We start from the raw sequence: 21,629 nt of genomic DNA on the forward strand, positions 1-21,629 counted from the left end.
TGTGACGTGGCATGCAACAGGCACCACTGCAGCTATATAAGGGAACTGCACAGCAGCTACGAGTCAGTTGTAATGTAGCTATCGCCGAGTTCAGTAGTAGTCGAGCGAGTGTGTTATCAACAGTCCTCAAGTCAGCAGACTACAGTTGGAGTATAGCAGCCGTCGCGGAAAGAAGAACCGGACGTGTAATTGTGTAATTGGGAGTGTGTGATACAGTGATACATAGCTCCCCTACTGTAAACGTGTAGACTACTGAAGACAGAGTGAACTGATTTGCGCATAGGGTTATAAAGTGTGAAACCCCGAAACAGTGGTAACAGATTATTGCGATTAGGGTTATGAAGTGTGAAACCCCGCAACTGTGTTATAATTAATTGTAGCCGTTATTTGTAGATTGTTAAATAAACCAATTAACCATCTCTACGGCGTATTCAGTAACGAAACACGTTACATTTGGTGTCAGAAGTGGGATTTGGACTTACACACGTGACCGACGAGATTCGAACTCAAAACACGTTACAATATTGTAGATTTTTAAACCAATTCAAGCTCCTTCCCTACCTTACCACAATCACCTGCTTCATCATCTTCATCTCCTTACACAGCTCAGATCACCCATCCATTCATTTAGCATGCCATTTCCTGTGAGATGGGTGGGTGTTCATTTTCATTAATTCTTTATAATTAACTAGCTGTACCCGGCCACATGTTGCTGTGGCAGATCGAGTTAATTAAAAAATTCTGTTGGATAATTAACCGCTTCATCTGCTTCCACAACAGTGTCGACGGACTTGTATGTGACTGCCTCACAGTGAATGTTAGACTGAATGATATTAAGTTCGTAGGCGTCCTTGTTCTTGGCCGCAAGAACAGCTTGTTCACTCAGCCAATCGTGATTCTTATAATTGGTTTGAATATTGGGAAATATTTTTTCAACCAATTCTTCTTTTGACGTCACTAAATTGCAGAAGTTATGAGGCAACGAAATTCTTCCTAGGTCAGATCAACTGGCACCTTTCCGTTCCCAATTTCCACCAATTGATGTGAGAATATTTCAGCTGATGGATCCTTTTGCAGCTGGACACACATATTTGTAGTTAATTTTAACATCTTTATGTGCTGCCACAAAATAGAGTATTTCAGGCAAGCATTTATTTCGTCTGCTGGTGTCGATTGAGGAAGTACAGGTAATGTTTGCCTGAAATGTCCTGCAAGCAATATTAACGCGTTCCCAAATGGTCTGATGTTTCCACGCAAATCTTGCAATGATTGATGAAGAGCCTTGAGCGACTTTTTGTGCGCCATTGTGCATTCATCCCAAACAATAAGTTTGCATTTCTGCAATACCCTTCCCATGCCTGATCCTTTGGAAATGTTGCACGTGGGAGTTTCAATGAATTGCATGTTCAATGGAAATTTCAAAGCGGAATGAGCAGTTCTTCCACCCGGTAGCAATGTTGCAGCTATTCCGGACGACGCAAGAGCTAAGGCTATGTCATTTTGGGATCGAATTGCTGCCAGAATCAATCTAATTAGGAACATTTTACTAGTTCCTCCTGGCGCATCTAAGAAGAATTCTGCAACCCCGTTATTGACAGTTTGCATTATTTGATCGTAAATGCCTTTTTGCTCAAGCGTTAGCTTATAAATATTTGATTGCACATATGACAAAAGATCACCTGTGTTGTAATTTTGTTCACGACGCAATTCTACATTGGACGAAGCAGCAGCAGATCGATTCGGTGATGGCATTCCCAGTTGATTGAGAACTTTGTTCGCGATTTCTAAGCACAAATCTTCAATCATTATCAACGCCTCGTTGCAGATTTGTGCTGTGAAATCCATGTTCATATTGGAATTTTCCCTGCGTATTCGATGGAAAATATCTTAAGCCATGTGCGATTTATATTTCTCCCATAACTCTGTTGGAGATGAAGGAGAGCAGGCGGTCAATATGATTGCAAACAATGCATGAATTTGATGTGGATGTGACATGTTGCACGCGTCAGTAATGCATGTAGCGTGTTTGGGTATGTCACGCTACAAATAACTGTATGCCGTATTAATTAAAGCGAATCTTTATTGTAATTCACTTGCACACTTTACAATTATCGCCACTTGCAGTATTAGAGTTACTGGTTACACAATCTCTTGGCCAATGCTTCTGTATCTCTTGGCGTCTACGTTCCAACATTCTTCAGCGGCAGCTATTCCAAGACTGACTGGGCGAATGAATTCAACCCCCTTTATACCCTGGGCCGCTGCTATGCAAATGAGCCTTTGTCATAACCGCGGAAACGCTGCTTTTTTGATTCCGCGATTCCTACGCAATGACCCATTGTTATTCTGTTGTCTCTGTGGGAGCGCTCCGTGTATTCGTTCTAACCACGGAGATTTGATACAGTATCACTATTGTTACTTCCTATGCAACGGTCTGTTCTAGCGTTTCCATAGAGGTGACTCTTCTGAATTCCAAATTCCAATTCTATTTTTCAAAAGAAGCATGTTTTTACCTGTCACAGGTGTGACAGGTGTGCATTCGAATGCAACGTTGTGTCAAAGTTTCGAAGCAATTGGTGAAGAACTTTCGGAGATTTAAGATCCTGAACAAACGAACATTTACATTTTTATTTATATAGATATTGCAATGCTGATCCCCCTGTTCCCACCTGCCTACTGTGCTCATTATACAAGTGAGGGGGAGAGGCCAGTGGATTATATGTGGTGTGCACGGGGCTTGAGGTATATGTAATGTTTAGCAACAACATGGATGTATATCTGAAATAAAACATAAATAAGGCCTAGATGAACAGACAAAATGCACAAATGACAGAGAACTTGAAATATGAAGGGAAATAAGTAGAGCAAGTCTAACACAATCAAAATGATCCATGTGTCATCTACAATCTCATGGCTCAAAAACTCCAAGCTTATGGGGAACAAGACTGGCATGTGGCCTGACTGCTCACATGGGAGCAATACAGAGCCGAAACAATTTTTGAACAATGCGACCAGACAAGAATTTAGAGGGAAGCTCCCAGTTCAAGGCCTCTGCAAGTAGTGAGCTTGAGGACCAGAGTGAATCCTACCAGAAGAATAAGGGTAGAGGGGAGGCAAGGGTATGGATCTCACACAAGAAGCACAGACTAGATTAACAGTCTAGTCAGATGGATAGATGGCAGTGAATATTATCCACATTGCCCAGTGTAGATCACTTCTGCCTTCTAAAAACTATTTAACAATGTAAAAAATACAACTTGTTAATACTGTCAGAATTTTAGTGACTAAAAACAGGGTTTGGATTGGTAATCAGATTTACTGAACTCTTACAACTCGTAACTGCAAGTAAGGATTATGCTCTTACTGTTCTACATACTTCCACAGTATTTGCCCAACAAATACTAAGCAAACGCCAAAAGGATGGACCTATGACAGTGATCATGGAAATGGCTGAAATTGCAAAAAAAGGGAGCATCATGAATATAAAAGAAGAATTCCATATAAATCGCTTTATTAGACTCAACACATTGAAAGAAGAACAAAAACATACAAAGGAAAGTAATAACCAGCATAACATGTCCGACATCATAATACAACATCAGCCCACACAAACATCATAGACACAAGGAGTATAAATACGCAGCTTAGCACATCCTAGAGCAGTATAACAACACAGCGCTCCACAAACACTTACAGGACAGCATTAAAGGTAGGATGAAATAACAAAAGCTCTCATAAAAACAAAACAGGGTTTGCTGAAATAATACAATATACCCATAATATACTTGCAGAACCCTCTTCTCAAGAACTACAAGGCAGCACACACATTTGGCCACCTTCAAGAGAAGAAATAATATAGGACACGAACCAACTTGGTTTATAATTTCCAACAAAAATATCAACAAACAAATCGTAAATATTTTAACATAATAAAACAGCTGCTGTAGTTGTTAAAAGTTTACATTTTCTATTCACTGTATTTTATCAACATTATATGTATATATTTTAACATTCAAAAACTTATTGTAATAGTAGCTTCCGATTGTATTGAGGTCCTTCTGAGGATGGTCTGTAAAGACCGAAACATGTAAGGGATGAAGGACTGAAATAAGAAAACTCTTTACTAGTCACACTGGATGGAACTGTTTAACCTGTTATGATTTTACTATAAATTACTAAATTGTGTTACCAATAAAAAACTCAAAAGTATCAACCGTTGAATAATATACACATGAGCACACAGGAATTTCAAAAGAGGTACTGGTATTGCAAAATTTATCTCAGTCATTTCTTTACTTATTCTTGAGTTAAACACATTATAGTCACCTTAACTTCTTCTCCTTCAGCTCTTCTTGGTAAATATGATCCATTTCCTCCATCAATCTTACATCTTGTTGAGACTGTGCTTTTTCAGCCTGAAAATAAAATATGAGTAATCTGTTAAACAAACAAGATACAAATTAAAAAGAGAGGCAGATGACAGCAATTACTGTTGAGAATAGTTAAGGCTAGACCATTGTTAGAAAATTAAATGACAGATCAACTCAGTGAATTTAATTAACGTATCAAATACAGAAATCAAATTCATGAGAACAGCTACACTCATAGAGGCTGTGCCATAGCTCAAGCGGTTAGTTGCTGGTTTCCCACTGCAACGGCCTGTGTTCGATCCTGGGTCTGGTCAAGTGGGATTTGTGGTGGACAAAGTAACGCTGGGGCAAGTTTTTTCCGAGTACTTTGGTTTCCCCTGCCAATCTTCATTCCACCAATTGCTCCACAGATCACCCTCATCTATCATCTGGGGCTGGTACAGTAGGCCAGAAGTGGCCGCAGTACAAGGGACTTAGTCCCACCCCCACTAGCAAGAAAAAAACACTCATAGAGATTATAAAAGGAATTCTGACAAAATTAAAGAATTCATGCACATCCAATCGTGGAATTCAGAGAAAATTACACATCTAAATGGAAGAATCATATTCTTCTAATGCTTAACTCAAACATCATAATCAAAATTCCCAGTTAGCAACCTAAGAGAACAAAATATTTGGGGAGACCTTAAAATCACTGGAATGGGACTGTAACAGATCACTATATGTAAGATGTGGAAGGCTGATGAAGGTATAGGACATAATTTTTCGCTTAGTAGGGGGTGGAGTCCAAATGGTTCCGCTGAGCATGGTGGCCACTGATTGGCCTATTGTACCTGCCCTGGGTGATTATAATGATGGAGAATTTGGTGGAATGAAGATTGGCAGGGGAAACCGAAGTACTCGGAGAAAACCCGCCCCAGCGCAACTTTGTCCACCACAAATCCCATTTGACCAGACCCGGGATCAAACCTTTGCCGCCACAGTGGGAAGCCAGCGGCTAACCGCTTCAGCTATGGCGCGGCTGTATAGAACATAATACTTACAATCCAATGATGAACATGCTCAAGCAATAAAATTCAAGAGAATAAACAGTACAATAAAGATTCTTAATGATACTCATATAAAACTGTATAAGACAATGACATGACTTGTCTTTTCATATGGATCGGAAGTTTGAACAATTCTCAATCCACCAATCCCCAACCAAGAGGGACGGAGGGAGGGAGAGAGAGAGACAGAATACTAGAAGAAGATAGGCCACTGAAATGTTTCCCAGTATTGGTAGCAAAGTTAACTCTAAGACAAAACGAGACTAAAAAAACTCTGCGGCCTACAGTCCACAAGTGAACTACGCTGACCGAGCGACCGCCACTTGTCAGTGAAGTTAGTGCCAACTTTAGCGGATAGAGGGTGTCGCGTGGTCAGTGCAACGAATCCCCACGACTGTTAATCTAGGTTTTCTAGACTGGAGCTGCTAGTTCCTTGAAATAGCTCAATTATCCTCACAAGGCAGAGTGGACCCCGTTCTGGACCCACTGCTTTCAGAAAATCTGGTAGCGCCGGGAATCGAATCCGGGACCTCTGGATCTGTAGCCAAGAACTCTGACCACTAGACCACAGAGGCGGCCTCATGACAAAACAGGCAAAGGTAAAAAAAAGAAAAAGAAAAGCTCACCCTGGGCATAATTAATTAAGCACCACACCATTAAGGCATATGGGGGCACCCGAGAACTAGGTGGGAGTAAGTGGTCAGTGCCAGGTTCCTGTCACTTTATGCCCAGGAAACACTCCCTTGTACCCACCGTATAGGAGACTGGGTGGGCCCAAGACCTAGTCTGAATGTTATTGAAAAGAAAAAAAAATCTTCCCCTGTAAGGAATCAAACCCCAACTCCTTGGTTGCCCAGCCCATAGCCCTTATTTGTTACAATGACTGAGCTTTGCTAGCAAAGTTAGCTATGAGACAAAAGATGAGTGAAGGTTTTAGAAATACTTACAAATTAATGATGGAATTTCAAACTATGGAAATAATTGTTGTGAAGACGTTGAAAGGCTGGGAGAACACTGTATCCCCTCACCCACAAAAATATGAATTATGGTCATGGAAAGGGGAACGTAAAAAAGGGAGGATTGACCAAAGGACATTTTAAATGAGAAAGAACAGACCATTAGGTCTAATCTTTGAAGTTGTTGTTCATTAATATTACTACAAACCTTTTATATTACAAAACAGAAAGTTAGCTGCCAAAGAAATGACACAGGGTGCTTGCATTCAAAACAAATTCAGAAAACGAATAAAAGCCAGGTTTAGAATTTAGTAGTCCTCTGTTAATATTAGCAGTTTTTTCTGGTGACATTTTCATGCCCACAGTTAATACTGTTTGAATGAGAGAAAAATGGAGGTTAGCAAATAATTTCATTACTGGTAATATTGTATTTTAGTGTCATATTGTGTGGTGAAATAATATTTTAGACCACCACGCAAAAAGTGAACAGGAAAAATATGTATATGTAATATAAAACCAGTATTTGACAAGAGAATACACATACCCTATGAGAACCTGGTTCTACTCTGCTTATCAAGAAAAACAATTATTACACAGGACTAGGTGTCTAAAAAAATAAAAACTGCAACAATAACAAGAATCATAATTAACCAACATTGGCTTAATTTTAACTAGTTCAAATTATCATATCTATTTTAACTTCAATAAAATTTAAGTAACCATAAAAAAACAACAAATTTCAAGGCTGATGCAAAATTAAAGGATGTTTATATTGTGAATAACATGTACCTTTTGGAACAAGAGAACAAAGGTTTCTATAATGTATAGTATTTGTTTGTCTATAACTAAAAACCTACACTGTAAACCTTTCTTTATAGTTCGTTTATGCACTTTTAGCGGGTCACAACAAATATTTCCGAGTCTTCATAACATGCCATTCCAAGCAGTAAGTACAGGCCTGTATTTACTGCTCGGAATGACAAAGGATAAATCTCTCGTCTTTTATACCGAATAATACCATTGGATGCAGTGAAGCCAATTGATGAGGTACTGATTTTTTTGGTAAAATTCAAAGTGCCTACAACTTCACTATTAGTGGAATATCAAAGTTGTAATTTTAACTCCAAGTTACTCTAGAATAGAGCATTATTTGCCATTAATTTCAAAATTTTTTGGAGCTTCCCCACCGGAGATATGAGATGTTAAAAATGGCCCAGTTTGGGCCCAGAGCAAAGTTTGGAAGCTCCTGGAAAATAAACACACAGTTCAAAGCTACGTATTTATATTCCCCATGTAGGCAACAACAGAGGGCAGAAACCACAGATTTGATACTTTCCCCCTCCCATTGGTTTTTGAAGGTCAAAAATAGCTGTTTTCCCAAAATCGACAGATAAAGTTTAAGCTTAATTAGACCTAGAGGAAGTGAGTTGAGTAAAAACTTGTAATGATAAGAACTGTAGTCCGTATCATGAGAAACAAACTGCTTTTATTGGAGTCTCTAGCTTCAACAGTTATCAAGATATAGAAGATAACGCAAACGTCCATTTTGGCCAAAAACACGTAGAAATAAGTGCACAAATCACAGTTTTTTTTTAAATGGTCAAGAGACCTATCTGGATGACTTCACATGGAATGATCCAGCAGACTTTACCTAACTCTCCCTCAATGATAGGAGCACTCTTCAAATTCTATTTTCTGCATGGTCAATACAATGAACTCAAAAGGTTACTCAATGCAGGGAAAGTTGCGAGTCCATCCTCCTTACTTGTGTCAGAGACACTTCCAAGCTCCTTCGCTGACAAAGCTCCATTTGAATTATGACTAAGACATCAACTTTCTGATGCCACTGTGTAACTGAATGTGGCACACATGGCTAGAATAAGTGAAGACAGAAATGGAATAACTAACCTCTACTCTCAAAACAACAAAACCTATCACAAAAGCCTAAGCAAACTGAATGGACAGTGAACCTGCATGTAACATATTATATGTTCATATCTTGAACATAAGATGAAGTTTGACTCAATAACCTCCATTAGCCTCATTACATGTCACATCTTCTAATTTTTATCAGAGTTCTATATACTTGTTTGAAGAATTCTTTCTCGAGTTTCTGTTCCTTGCTTTTCTGTGTGAAGTTGGCGACAAAGCCTGCGATTTTCTGCCCTTTTATCAATTTGTATTTTTTCTGCTTCAAGAATTTCCAATTTACGATAAAGTACTTGGCTTTCTGCTGCCTGCTGTGATAGCCATTCTTTGTATGAAGACCTCTGTGTGAAAAAAAAAAAAAAGAGTTCAGAAATGTAAAACAGCCAGGTTGTAAGAATTACATAAAAGGATTTGAGGTTCTCACAGAGGTGGTTATGAAGAGTTCTACTTTCTGGGGTATAATGTCATGCAGTCTGTTGAAAGTCAAACTGACATTTCAGACGAACATGTTGCCTCCATCCTCAGGGCTGAGGAGTAAGTCCAGCAAAAAACCAGTGTGAAGCACGTAACAAGCAAGCAACATGTTTCTCTAAAATGCTGGCTGACTTTCAATGGACTACATGGTGTTATATCCCAGAAGACAGACCTCTTCAATTATATACATGTTTAAAAACAAAAGTAACTGAAATTTGGTAAGTATGTCTTAGACGTCAACATAATGCTTACCCTATATTAACTAATTGAGCACTACACCTTGAAGATGTATGGGGGAGTGGATGTGTAAATCCACATTTTCTTGACCTTGGCACTAGTTTGAGGTGAATGGTCAGCTTTACGCTCCGGCCGCTTTACCCCCTGGAAAGAGCACCTGGTACCCATTGTATGGGAGGCTGGGTGAACCCCAGAGCCAGTCTGGACAACATGGAGAAGTGAAAATTCTTTACCTTACTGGGTCTCGGAATTCCGACTTCTCGGTTGTCCAGCCCGTAGCTAGTTGCTATACTAACTGCGCTATCCTGGCTCCTGCTTACCCTATTTTTCTTCTGAAAACCTATATAAATCAGAGGTCTAGCATAAACACCTACAGTCATGTTAGTGTGAATCATGAAACTGTTTGGAAACATATCTAATTTGAAAATAAATGCCTAACATAATTAGCCTGGCCTAGTTCTCACTTGTAGGTATAACTGACATTTGTTCGACTGAGCATCCCACTGACATTGGTAGACATGTCAGTTAGGAGCTGCTCATAGGAAAATTAATAACTTGCTGTGTCAGAGATCATGACTTCTTGGATGATAGAAATCCAGAAAATTTCACAAAAACTACTATATAAGAAGAAAATTGAATATAGTGTCAAAATATTTGCAATGAAGTTTAATTGTCATCAAAATATAAAAGCGAAACATGCAAATACCAGCACATAAAGTTCTCGATAATTAAATTAATGAAGCCAGAAAGGCAAGGGTTGAATGGCATCAGATTGCCACCTGCATCTTTTCATGTTGAGTGATACCTACCCTTATATGTGAAATAGAAAACAGCATATTCAACTAAACAGTAAACTGAAAATATTAATTCAGGAATCCTATTTGTCACAGGCTAGTTGGTTCCAGGGAAACCATTGTTGATAAAAAGTATAACTACAACTTAGAATGACTTCAATTAGAAGAAATATTAAAATTTAGAGCAACGGTTCCCAAACTGGAAGGGGGGGGGGAGACGCTATTGGAATGAAAACGATTTGTAATGTAAAATTCAGCTTAAATACCCAGTTTTACCATATTTAACCATCTCTCCCATAAGCAACCATCACAATATTAAGAAGATACTGGAATGATTACATTTAAATATTTATCAGCATTATTCATTGCCAAACAACATGGCAGCATTTTCATTTTAAAGATTTTATTTTTACTCACATTTTAGTACAGGTCCTAGAGCCCCATACAACAATTAATCTCCATCTTTTCTAATATGAAACTTGGTGAAAAGTAAAGGTATCCCGGTAACAGGCCATAGAGTCCCATAGAGTTGTGAGATGTTGAGGCTCCCATATTTTCTAGATAATTGGCTCACAGATGGTGGTGGGGTTGTCAGCCTTACATGCTGGTCACCCTCTAACCCCAAGAGAGATTCCTGGTACTCATTTCTGTTAGAGGATGAGTTGACCCCAGGGTCATAGTGCAGTTGGAAGGATTAAGGATTAGATCAATTGAGAAACCCAATGACCTCAGTGGGAATCAAACCCACGACCTTCCAGCTTGTAACTATACTAAATAATATTTCATTATTGGTTATTTCCTACCAAGGCATTAATGAAGTTGACACTATTTTTATTTTGGATATTATTTAAGGAGCCTTAAGATGATTTTATATAATCAGAGACCCCATAAATTAGTAATGATACTGGAGTTAGAGTAGTAAACTTTGCCACATCCAAAAAGTACAAATGTTCCCACATTATAACATTCATAAATTTACTAGGACATCTGATGAAAAGACTCAAAATCAAACTGATCGCATTTTGATAGACAGCAGATGGCACTCAAGTATACTTGATGTTCGATCAATCAGGGCAGTGGATTGTGACTAGTATCTGGTGGTGAAAAACTTAGGGAGAGACTGGCAATGAGTAAACAACACACAAATTTCATGTGGAGAGGTTCAAATTCAAGAAATTAAATGAGGTAGAAGGTAAAGAGCAGTATTGTGTTGGACACAAAAATTTCAAAGAGAGTCCGGTATATTATAAATCGGAGACGCATAAGTCATGGTTTGATAAAAGATGCTTAGAATTATTAGGCAAAAGAAGCAAGGCAAATTGCAGTGGTTAAAGAATCCAAGAAAAATGAATGGGAATAATCTGAACCAATATCTAAAGGAGAGAACTAATGAGTTTGCAATGAACAGTAAGAACAAGAATATCAGAGATACGAGGGGGACCCAAAAATAACCGGAATTTATTTTTGTTATTTTTTATTTTTGCATTTTTATTGAACTGTATATTAGTCCCCTTCAAACCATTGTCCATGTGCATTAATGCACTTGTCCCAATGCTTTTGCCACTGTTCAAAACAGTACTGGAATTCTTGAGGCTGGATACTGTTCAAAGCCTTTAGCGTGTTTTCTTTGACTTCATCCACATCACGGAATCGCTTTCCTTTCAGACTTCTCTTCATCCGTGGAAACAAAAAAAAGTTGACGGATCCAGGTCGGGTGAGTAAGATGGATGAGGCACAATCACCATGTTGTTGCTTGTCAAAAACTGTCGGACCGTCAAAGCTGTGTGGGCTGGAGCATTGTCGTCGTGAAGCAACCAGTTCCCATTTCTCCACATTTCGGACCGTTTTCGTCGCACACTCTCTCGTAATCTTCGTAACACATCCAGGTAAAAATGTTGGTTCACTGTTTGTCCTGGCGGAACGAACTCTTTGTGGACAATGCCATTCACATCAAAAAAACAAATCAACATTGTTTTCACATTGGATCGCACTTGACGCGCTTTCTTCGGTCGTGGTGAAGTTGGAGTTTTCCACTGGCTTGATGATTGCTTTGATTCTGGATCGTACCCGTAGCACCAAGACTCATCGCCAGTCACAATTCTTTTAAGAAATTCTGGATCGTTCTGCACTTCACTCTTCAAGTCGCGGCAAACATTCACGCGGTTTTCTCTTTGGTCATCTCCGAGCAAGCGAGGAACAAATTTTGCAGACACCCGTCTCATGTGCAAACCTTCGGTTAAAATTCGCTGGACCGTGCTCCATGAGATGTTCGTTTCCTCAGAAAGTTGGTCAATGGTCTTTCGACGATCTTCATCAATTGCACGTTTGATTTTGGCAATGTTTTCGTCATTTCTTCCTGTCGAAGGACGCCCAGGGCATGGCATGTCTTCTGTTGACATGTTGCCAGATTTGAAACGGGAAAACCACTCGTAGACCTGTGATTTCTCCAAAGCATCATCATTAAAGGCTTGCCATAGCATCCCAACAGTCTCGGCTGCAGTTTTCCCTAACAGAAAGCAAAATTTCACGCACACTCTTTGTTCCTTCTGGTCGGCCATCTCACTAATCGCCAAAGGGTTGAAACAGGAATGCACACAACAGAGCATCACAGACAAACCACTTAACTCAGACTGATGCCAGCTCACTAACAGTCGCGGGAGACCCCCAGCTAACACCACCTAGCAGCACAACTCGTAACTACAAAGCATGCGCGTGCAACAGGTCGGTTCCAGTTATTTTTGGGTCCCCCTTCGTATGTGTAGAGAAATAGGTGAAGTTAAGAGGTGCTACTAACCCAGATGCAACTTAGCGAATGATAAGATCGGTGATCTGCTTGCAAATTCCCACAACATTTTGAAGAGGTGGAAGAACTACTTCTCTCGGTTATTCAATGTAAGTTGCTGGCTTCCCACCGCGGTGGCCCGGGTTCGATCCCGGGTCTGGTCAAGTGGGATTTGTGGTGGGCAAAGTGGCGCTGGGGCAGGTTTTCTCTGAGTACTTCAGTTTCCCCAGCCAATCTTCATTCCACCAAATTCACCATCATCATAATCACCCAGGGCATGTACAACAGGCCAATCAGTGGTCGCTGTGCTGAGTAGCCCCAGCTGGACTCCCCCCCCTCACTAAGCGAAAATACTGAATGTACATTGGGTCAGCAATGTTAGTAAAGTAAAAACGTAAAGCTATCATTGTAACATGCCGTGAAGGCCCATAGGGTTGTGAGACGTTAAGGGTCCCACATTATCGGCTCAGAGATGGCAGTAACGTTGTCAGCCTTACGCGCCGGCCACGCTTCACTCCCCAGGAAAATCATTTAATTAATTCCTGGTACTCATTTCTGTTAAGAGGCTGAGTAAACGCCAGGGCCTTGTGCAGCCAGAAGGATTAGGTCAATTGAAAAACTCCAACGACCTCATCGTGACTTGAACCTGCAACTTTCCAGCTTGTAGCATAGTACCTTAATCACTACTCTACCGCGTACCCCGTCAGCAATGTTAAGCAGACAGAAATGCATATAGCTGAGTTGTTAGTACCTGTTCCTAGTCCTTTTCAGGGTGAAACTGCTATTGCAAAGTTGAAAAATTATAAATCACCATGTAGTGATCAAATTATGGCAAAACTCATTCAAGCAGGGGGCAAAGCATTATGGTCTGAGATCCATAAACTCATTAGTTCTACCTGGAATAAGGAAGAATTAACTGATCAGTGGAAGGAGTCTATTCATTCATTCATTCTTTTATTAATCCTGTAGACCATGATACAATGATATAGGACAAGTCTTTCAGCTAATATACATTATTAAATTACAATAATCTTAATACTAAAAAATTATATAAGATATACAACATTTTATACATTATATACTATATACTTCTGCTTATATCATTAGCCAATATTCAAGAATTCATCGTTCAAATAGTCCTCTGTTGAGTAATAGCACCTCTGAATAAGTAGCTTCTTCGATTTCCTTGTGAACTGATTTTTGTTTTCTGTTTCTTTTATGTTGTTAGGCAAATTTTTTGTAAAAGATACAGCCAGCTGCTGAAGCATTACTATTATGTAGTTCTAAGTTGTGCCCATTATATGATAGTCTTTATTATTTCTTGTGTTATATGTATGTATTTGTTCATTCACTGTACAGTTACACTTTTTTTTACATACAGGATTGCTTCTTGTGTATATAGCGAGTATACTGCTAGTATCTTTAGATTTCTAAAGCTGTCCCTGCACAATTCCAGATGTTTTAGCCCTGCAATGTATCTTACTGCCCTTTTTTGGAGTACAAAAATTCTTCTAGTGAGTGTCTTAGCACTGTATTCCCATACTATTATTGTACCAATTCACAAGAAGGGTGATTAACTGTAGTAATTATTGTGGGATATCACTATTATCAGGGGGCACATGGTTGCATAGTTGGTAGAGACACTATGCTACAAGCCAGAAGTTTGCAAGATCAAATCACGATGAGGTCACTGGAATTTGAGTACCAGAATTTTCCTGGGGGCTAAAGGGCGGGTGTGTGTACTGAATAAGTTATTAAAAGCTATTCACATGTTTTGACCTACATGGTCATCATAAGGTGTTTTAAAACTATAAATTATAAATGGGGAAACTGTTGTGCTTCTGTACTGAACCCTGACCTTTTCGACCATAGTCCAACCAACTAAGCTATCCCAGCTCCTATAAATAAATGTGAGATACATTTATTTAAATTACTTCTTATTGATAAAGTACAGGTAAATTTATCCCTGAGCATAATTAACTAAGCATCATGCCAGGGGGAGTGTAGGTATAGCTCCAGTCTTAAGCTTGGAAAAAGATGGAGGTGAGTGGTGAGCTTCAAGCCTGTGCTACCCTCTCCTCAGATACAGTCCACAGTACCCATCATTAAGGAGGCTGGGTGGGCCTCAGAGTTGATCTGCATGTTATCAAGAAAAGTGTCTTGCCCATGATAGGAATCAAACTCCGATTCCTCAGTCGTCCAGTCTGCAAATTAGTCACTATACTGGCTACCCAGTATAAGTACAATTTACAATTTACCTTGATCAAAAATTCTCATTCATAAATACATGTAAGGAATGGTGATGGTTCTTTGATATACTTATTTCGGTATGATTCTGTATTATCAGAGAAGTCTGTAAATTAGTATATAGCTGTTATTTTTTTCCCCTGTGGCGCTACAGCCCCAATTTGGGCCTAGGCCTACCTCCATGAAACTCTCCGTTTCACTTTGGTTTACTAGATCTTACACATACGGTAGCAGTCCTTGGGTGAGTCATCAGCTCGTCGCAAGGCCTCTACCCGTAGATAAACACAAAAAAACGCATACAAACATCCATGCCCTGAGTGGAATTCGAACCCACGATCCCGGCTTCCGAGCGAGCGAAGACAGTGCATGCCTTAGACCGCTTGGCTACCGTGACCGGCTATATAGCTGTTATAGCCTTGTATTTATATCTGTATTGGAAACAAGTATTGTACTTATATTATGACATGTTCTACATCCTTTTCTTAGACCTATGAAGTATCTATGTAATGTAAATAAACTGTATTCTATTCTAGTCAGCATTGTTCTTAGCAATAAAGCTTTACTCTGTGAATATGCACCATGTCATTAAATTAGTGGGAGTGTGGAGGAAAAAGCACTAGCACTCATAAACATGGCTCCAGTTGGTAGTCGGTTTCACCCTTCAATACTCTGTACCCTGGGAAAGCGCTAAGATACTTAATTCATTCACCAGTGCAAGATTTTGTTTGGTTTCCATCTTCGTAGGGCATTCCTCTCACAGTACCATGAAGCATTTCACCTTACCTTTGAATACATTTCGAAATTACTTGTGTTAATTTTAAAACTGTATGTTATTTCCTGAGGTTTTTCTCAAACGATATTTGTAAAAACTGGGGGCAAGCCCATATAAACACGACAAATACGCACTAACAGAACATTGCATATACCGCCACGGAAACACAGGATACACAGTAACGCACAGCAACGCGTCGAAAATGCTCTCTGTAAGTAACAATGTTGTATATGGGCATAACCGACTGCTATGTATCGATTTATTCGAGTATTGTATACTGTCAAAAATTGGGAAAGAAAACCAATAAAATAGGGGCAATACCTTATTTAATACTTGTACGTTATTGCTAGATAGCGGCGTAGAAGGTTAGAATCATTTTTAAATCGTGTTGACTTCACTAATTTCATCAATGATGGCAACTGCTGAAAGCCACTAAAGTTTCGACTTCATAGGTTATTAGGTTATATTCAGTGGGATTAGTGGTGCTAGATTAGGATTACTAATTGAGGGAATTTTATCGTTACATGTGTTGTTTCAAGAAAAATAAGAGGAGGAGAAGAATGATTTGTGTGTCTTATTGATTTTTTTTCTGGATCACGCGGTAGCATAGTTGGTTGAGGCCGTTGAGGCACTGTGCACCAAGAAGGAAGGTCGGGGGTTTGAATCCCGATGAGGTGGATCTTTTTTCCAGTCGATCTAATACATCCAGCCGCACTGTGGCCATGGAGTCGACTTGGTCTCAAGCATAAATGATTACCAGGAATCTTCCTGGTCGTAAAGGGAGGCCGGCGCGTAAGTCTGACAACCTTACCGCCATCTATGAGCCGATTGTCTAGAGAAANTGGAGAAATCTCTGTAAGATTGTATTAAAACATGAAGTCTCTCAATGCTCAGAAATATTATTCAGACTGAAGTATTTTGAACATCTGATTCAAAATTAAATAATGGCATGTGAAAAGGAAGCACACAGTAGAAAAGTCCACTAATACCAGGAACCATCTCACTTAATATAAAACACTGTTTAATAAGCAATTACCTCTGATACTCATCAAAAGGATAAAGCTAGTCATTAAATTTTGGTATTATGTATTGTTCTAGCATTTATGTTTCTATCATTGCATATAAGAAAGCATAAACTGAAGCAATGTTTACTATTATAGTTTTATTCCCATACTGCCGCAGCATGCTGATGCTGGTCTCTCCATCTATTACAATTTTGATTGATACTGTTAATTAAAATTTACTTATATTTATTTGAGTTATGTTATTCAAATGAGAAGATTACGTGGAATTTATAACACGGTATTATTTTATTTCTGAGGCTAATGAACTTCGCTGGAAAATCTTGAATCCTGACAGCTTTTGCAAGTCATTAATTGCCGACTTTGAGCACAGACGGTGGGTGCCATGACCTTAAAAGTAATATAAAGCTTTTTCTTAAGGCATCTTTTGATTTGTGTAGGATCTTAACTGTAGCGTTTTCATCAGTTATTCAGATTGTATGTATAAACTTATTACATCAGAATGAGTACTTTGAAAGCAACTGTATTCAAAGGATTTTTCTGTCTATATGAACATGCCCAAGTGTCTCCTGCAAACTGTTCAGCTAGTGCACCAGTTGTATACTTTTCCAAATTTCTCAGACCTCATTCATAAACCGTCTGACACCCAATTAAATCATGTTCTTCCTCTGCACTGGAACCCAAGTAATTACCTTGATTGATTACACTGAGGTGAAAACTAGAAGATGGAAGGGTGGTGGCTGGTGCCAATACAACCAAGTGGAGGAGAATCTGCAGCAGTGAAATTGATAACACGTTAACTAGTGCAGGTTTTGGTGATGTAAAACTTATGAATGACAATTATAGCCAAATCTCAGATGTATTGCACGTACCGGGATTGTCTACAAATTTGTTGTCTGTAAACTCAATTGTAAATAAGGGTACAATTGTGTTATTCACCAAAGACTGTTGCAAGTTATATGATTCTGATGATTTTCAGGTAAGAGGCAAAGTTCCTGGCAAAGAATATCCCGAAAATGGGATTTGTTTAAATACCAAAGTTAACATGACCCAATCTGCAAATATAGCAACTAAAGATAAGGTTAATACCAAAGAGAAAAATGACAAATGGAAAAATCTTGTATTAATACTGTAAAGAATGAACAAGTTGCAAGTACCCAGCAAGTTGACGAGCAACTGTTGTGGCATAGGCGTTTGGGGCATTTAAATAGGGTCAGCATGCAGTTGCTAAAAAAAGGTTTAGCTAGTGGCATCGATTTTCAAGAACAAGATCAGTCAAAGAAATGTGTTCCATGTCTGGAAGGCAAAATGACAAAGAAGCCTTTCCTACAATCAAAGAACAAATGGTCAAAATGAATACTTGATCTATTGCATTTAGATCTGGTTGGGCCATTTGAAGTACCCTCTTATGGGAATGCTAAATATTTTTTGACTNATTAATACATACACTGTTGCTGACTTTTTAAATCAGTTAAGCTATGTAAATTGGAATGAAGTCTTTGGAGGAAGTAACGTGAATCATATATTTAATGCCTTTTTGAACACCTATTTGAGAATTTTCTATTCTTGTTTCCCTTTGATCCATAAACAGAAGAAAATAAATAATGGAAACATTAATTGGATTACCGCTGGTATCAGAATTTATTGTGGGGAGGAAAAAAAAAATTTAAAACTAAAAAAGGAAGAGAATTTAGCTTTAAAAGATTACTATTCCAAGTATTGTAAAATCTTAAACAAGGTCATTGTTCTAGCAAAAAAAAATTCTTATGACAATTATATTAGGAAATCCCATAATGAACTTAAATCAACTTGGAAAATAATTAATTCAGAAACGGGTAGAATCTCTAAACGAAATGACTTACAGGATCTAATTAAGAAATGCAAGAATCAAAATGCTGCTGAACAAATTAATGACTATTTTATTTCTATTGGTAACAAATTAATTAATAGAGATAATGGCAAGCATAGTAATATTTTGGACACTGAATTTTTACCATATATGCGTCAGGCAATTTTAAATAATTATCCAAAAATTCATAACAAACCATCCACACCTAAAGAAATAGAGAAAATAATTAAAGCATTTAAAACTAAAGATTCATGTGGATATGATCAAATATCCATGAGGATCATAAAACTCAGTGCACCATATATAAGCTATCCATTAAGTTATATTTGTAATAAAATTTTACAATGTGGGGTTTTCCCTGATCGATTAAAATACTCAGTAGTTAAGCCAATACATAAAAAGGGAGATAAATCAACATTAGCTAACTATAGACCCATCTCACTACTAACATCCTTCTCAAAAATTGTAGAGAGAGTAATGTATAACAGACTCATAAATCATCTCATGAAATATAATATTATTAGTCCAAATCAATACGGCTTCCAAGAAAATCTGTCGACGGACAATGCGATATATACTTTAATAAATGCAACTTTAACTGCACTAAATAACAAACTAAAAGTCAAGGGACTATTTTGCGATGTTGAAAAAGCTTTTGATTGTGTAAATCACAACATCCTTCTCCACAAACTGGAAATTTATGGAATTACTGGAGTATCTAAGAAATTATATTCACAATATCTTAAGGATAGATACCAGTGCGTTAGCTTGAAAGATAGTATAACTTTTTCTAGTATCACATCTAATTGGTCTAAATTACAGCATGGGGTACCACAGGGCTCAGTATTGGGTCCTCTACTGTTCTTATTGTATATTAATGATCTCCCCCAAGCTACTGTTGATACTGCTTTATCTGTCTTGTTCGCTGATGATACCAGCCTCATAGTCATGGATAAGAGTCCCGATATTATGGAAGCAAAACTTAATGCAAGCCTTATAAACATAGATAAATGGTTTAAATCTAATTTGTTATCAATCAATTTGTTGAAGACTTTTACAATGCAATTTATAACCAAAAACTCTGTTCCAACCAAGGCCTCCAATTCCTATGATATTAGTGATTTAGTGGAAGCCTCTCATCTCAAATTTCTTGGTCTGGAAGTTGATAACATCCTCTCTTGGAATATACATATTGATTCAGTTATTAACAAACTAGCTACAGTTTGCTTTATGATAATATCTGTCAGACCTTATATGTCAGGCTCATCATTAGTGAAGATATATCATTCTCTGTTTCATTCTATACTATCTTATGGAATTATATTTTGGGGGCAAGCAACTAATACCAAGAAACTCTTTTTGATACAAAAAAAAGCAGTTCGTTTAATGACAGGATATAGTAATAGGCATTCATGCAGAAATCTTTTTAGGCAGCTAGGAATCTTACCATTGAAGTCACAATATATTTATTCAGTTTTGCTCTTTGTATCAAAGAATAGTAAACTGTTCACTACTAACCATGATGCACATAATCTCCAGACAAGACAGAGAAGTAATTTATATCTCCCAACTTCCACCTTAACACTGTATCAAAAAGGTGTTTATTTTACGGGTATAAAGTTATTTAATAATTTGCCTCTTGAAATAAAGGGGATGGTTGGGAAATACAAGCAATTTAAGATTTCTCTAAGAAGATATTTGATTACTCATTGTTTTTATGACTTGGAGGAGTATTATAGTGTTAATGAATGATGTTGTAAATAATGGTTTTAAATGAATTTGCATGTTATCTTATACTAATTATATGAGTCTATCTGCATAAGTGTTTTATTGTATTTATGATATTTGTTACCATTTATATCTTTTATTTATTTAATTTATTTATTTTTTGCTTTATATTTGTGACATGCTCTTTTGAGCTCAAATAATTCCTTAACTGTGTTTATGATTGTATTGTATTTTTATATTTTGTTTATATTGACATGTTCTAGTCTGTATTTTAACATGTTCTATATCCTATGGTTTGTAACCAGTTTTATTGGATCTTCTGGAACTCGAAATAAATTACAATTACAATTACATGTTAAAACAAAAGGGAATTCTCTGTGCTGTATAATCCACAGCAAAATGGAACTGCCAAAATAGCTAATCACAGCATTTTGGAAGAAAGAAGATGTATGTTGGATGATTCCAGCTGCAACAAAAGATACTGGGCTGAAGCAGCTCAAACAGCCATATATCTTTTAAACAGATCACCTCACAAGAAACTAAAGAATCAATTGCCTGAAGAAATATGGACAGAAGAAAAGACTGATCTCTCCCATATAAAAATTTTCGGATGTCCAGCATATGCTCATGTACCATCACAGAAATGCCAAAAACTGGATGCTGTGAGCAAGATATACATTTTTATGGGATATAGTGAGGCAAGTAAAGCTTATCGGTTATCAGATCCTCGCAATCCGTCTCAAATAAATGTGGCAAGAGATGCAGAATTTCTGGAAGAAGAAATAACAAATGACCTCAGCAGTAATGCATTGTGTTCAAATATGTATCTGTGAACCAACTAAAACAAGGTTTTCATGTTCCTCTTCAGTGTTTCCATGTGTGCCAAAATACCACTTCCAGATATGCCACAGTCATTACAAATTGATCACTCAGAGAAAAGAACCTTATCAATTCTTTATCATTGACCAATTAATCAGTCAAATAGTGCACACACTGATTACAGTTTCTTTATTTGAGTCCGTCACAACACAGCAATATAAAGGTCAAGGCTAAAATTAGCTTGGCTACATGTTTCGGCTATTAAAGCCATCATCAGGCGAACACATGACTACCATATTCACACACTAATGAACTGCAATTATGATGGTAAATCTGGACATTTGATAATACATTATAAAATACACGGTATAAAAGTACAGTGAAGTACAAACTTATAAAAACTAAAGTTATGGTGTAAAATAAGGTCAAAACTTTTCATGTGATGTTCTATATCAAGTCTTGCAATTTTGTTATATTCCCGCAGACATAATGGTATAATCAGACTTGTATACATATAATAAACTGCTTGGAGGCCCGTGGCAGTGATATAATATAGTTTTGACGTTAATTGTTTAGCCGGTGCCTCATCTCATGTATTTGT

The 21,629-nt window shown here is 37.8% G+C and overlaps 1 protein-coding gene across 5 annotated transcripts in view; it reads right to left on the minus strand.

Moving 5' to 3' along the window:
* The window catches only part of LOC111869273 (meiosis-specific nuclear structural protein 1), a 49,115-nt gene extending 32,740 nt beyond the window's left edge, over window positions 1-16,375 (minus strand). Inside the window, exons 1-3 of one of the 5 annotated variants that reach the window (XM_033754325.1) lie at window positions 15,622-15,810; window positions 8,598-8,645; window positions 4,327-4,415 (exon numbers count right to left, since the gene is read on the minus strand). In XM_033754325.1, coding sequence (XP_033610216.1) covers window positions 4,327-4,415; window positions 8,598-8,645; window positions 15,622-15,633 — 149 coding nt within the window. In that variant the 5' untranslated portion in view covers window positions 15,634-15,810. The other 4 variants (XM_023863454.2, XM_023862674.2, XM_023861861.2 and 1 more) reach the window with 4 other exon arrangements.
* Between the last annotated feature and the right edge of the window lie 5,254 nt (window positions 16,376-21,629).

This window comes from Cryptotermes secundus, unplaced genomic scaffold (assembly GCF_002891405.2).
Source record: "Cryptotermes secundus unplaced genomic scaffold, Csec_1.0 scaffold133, whole genome shotgun sequence".
NCBI classification, from domain to species: domain Eukaryota; kingdom Metazoa; phylum Arthropoda; class Insecta; order Blattodea; family Kalotermitidae; genus Cryptotermes; species Cryptotermes secundus.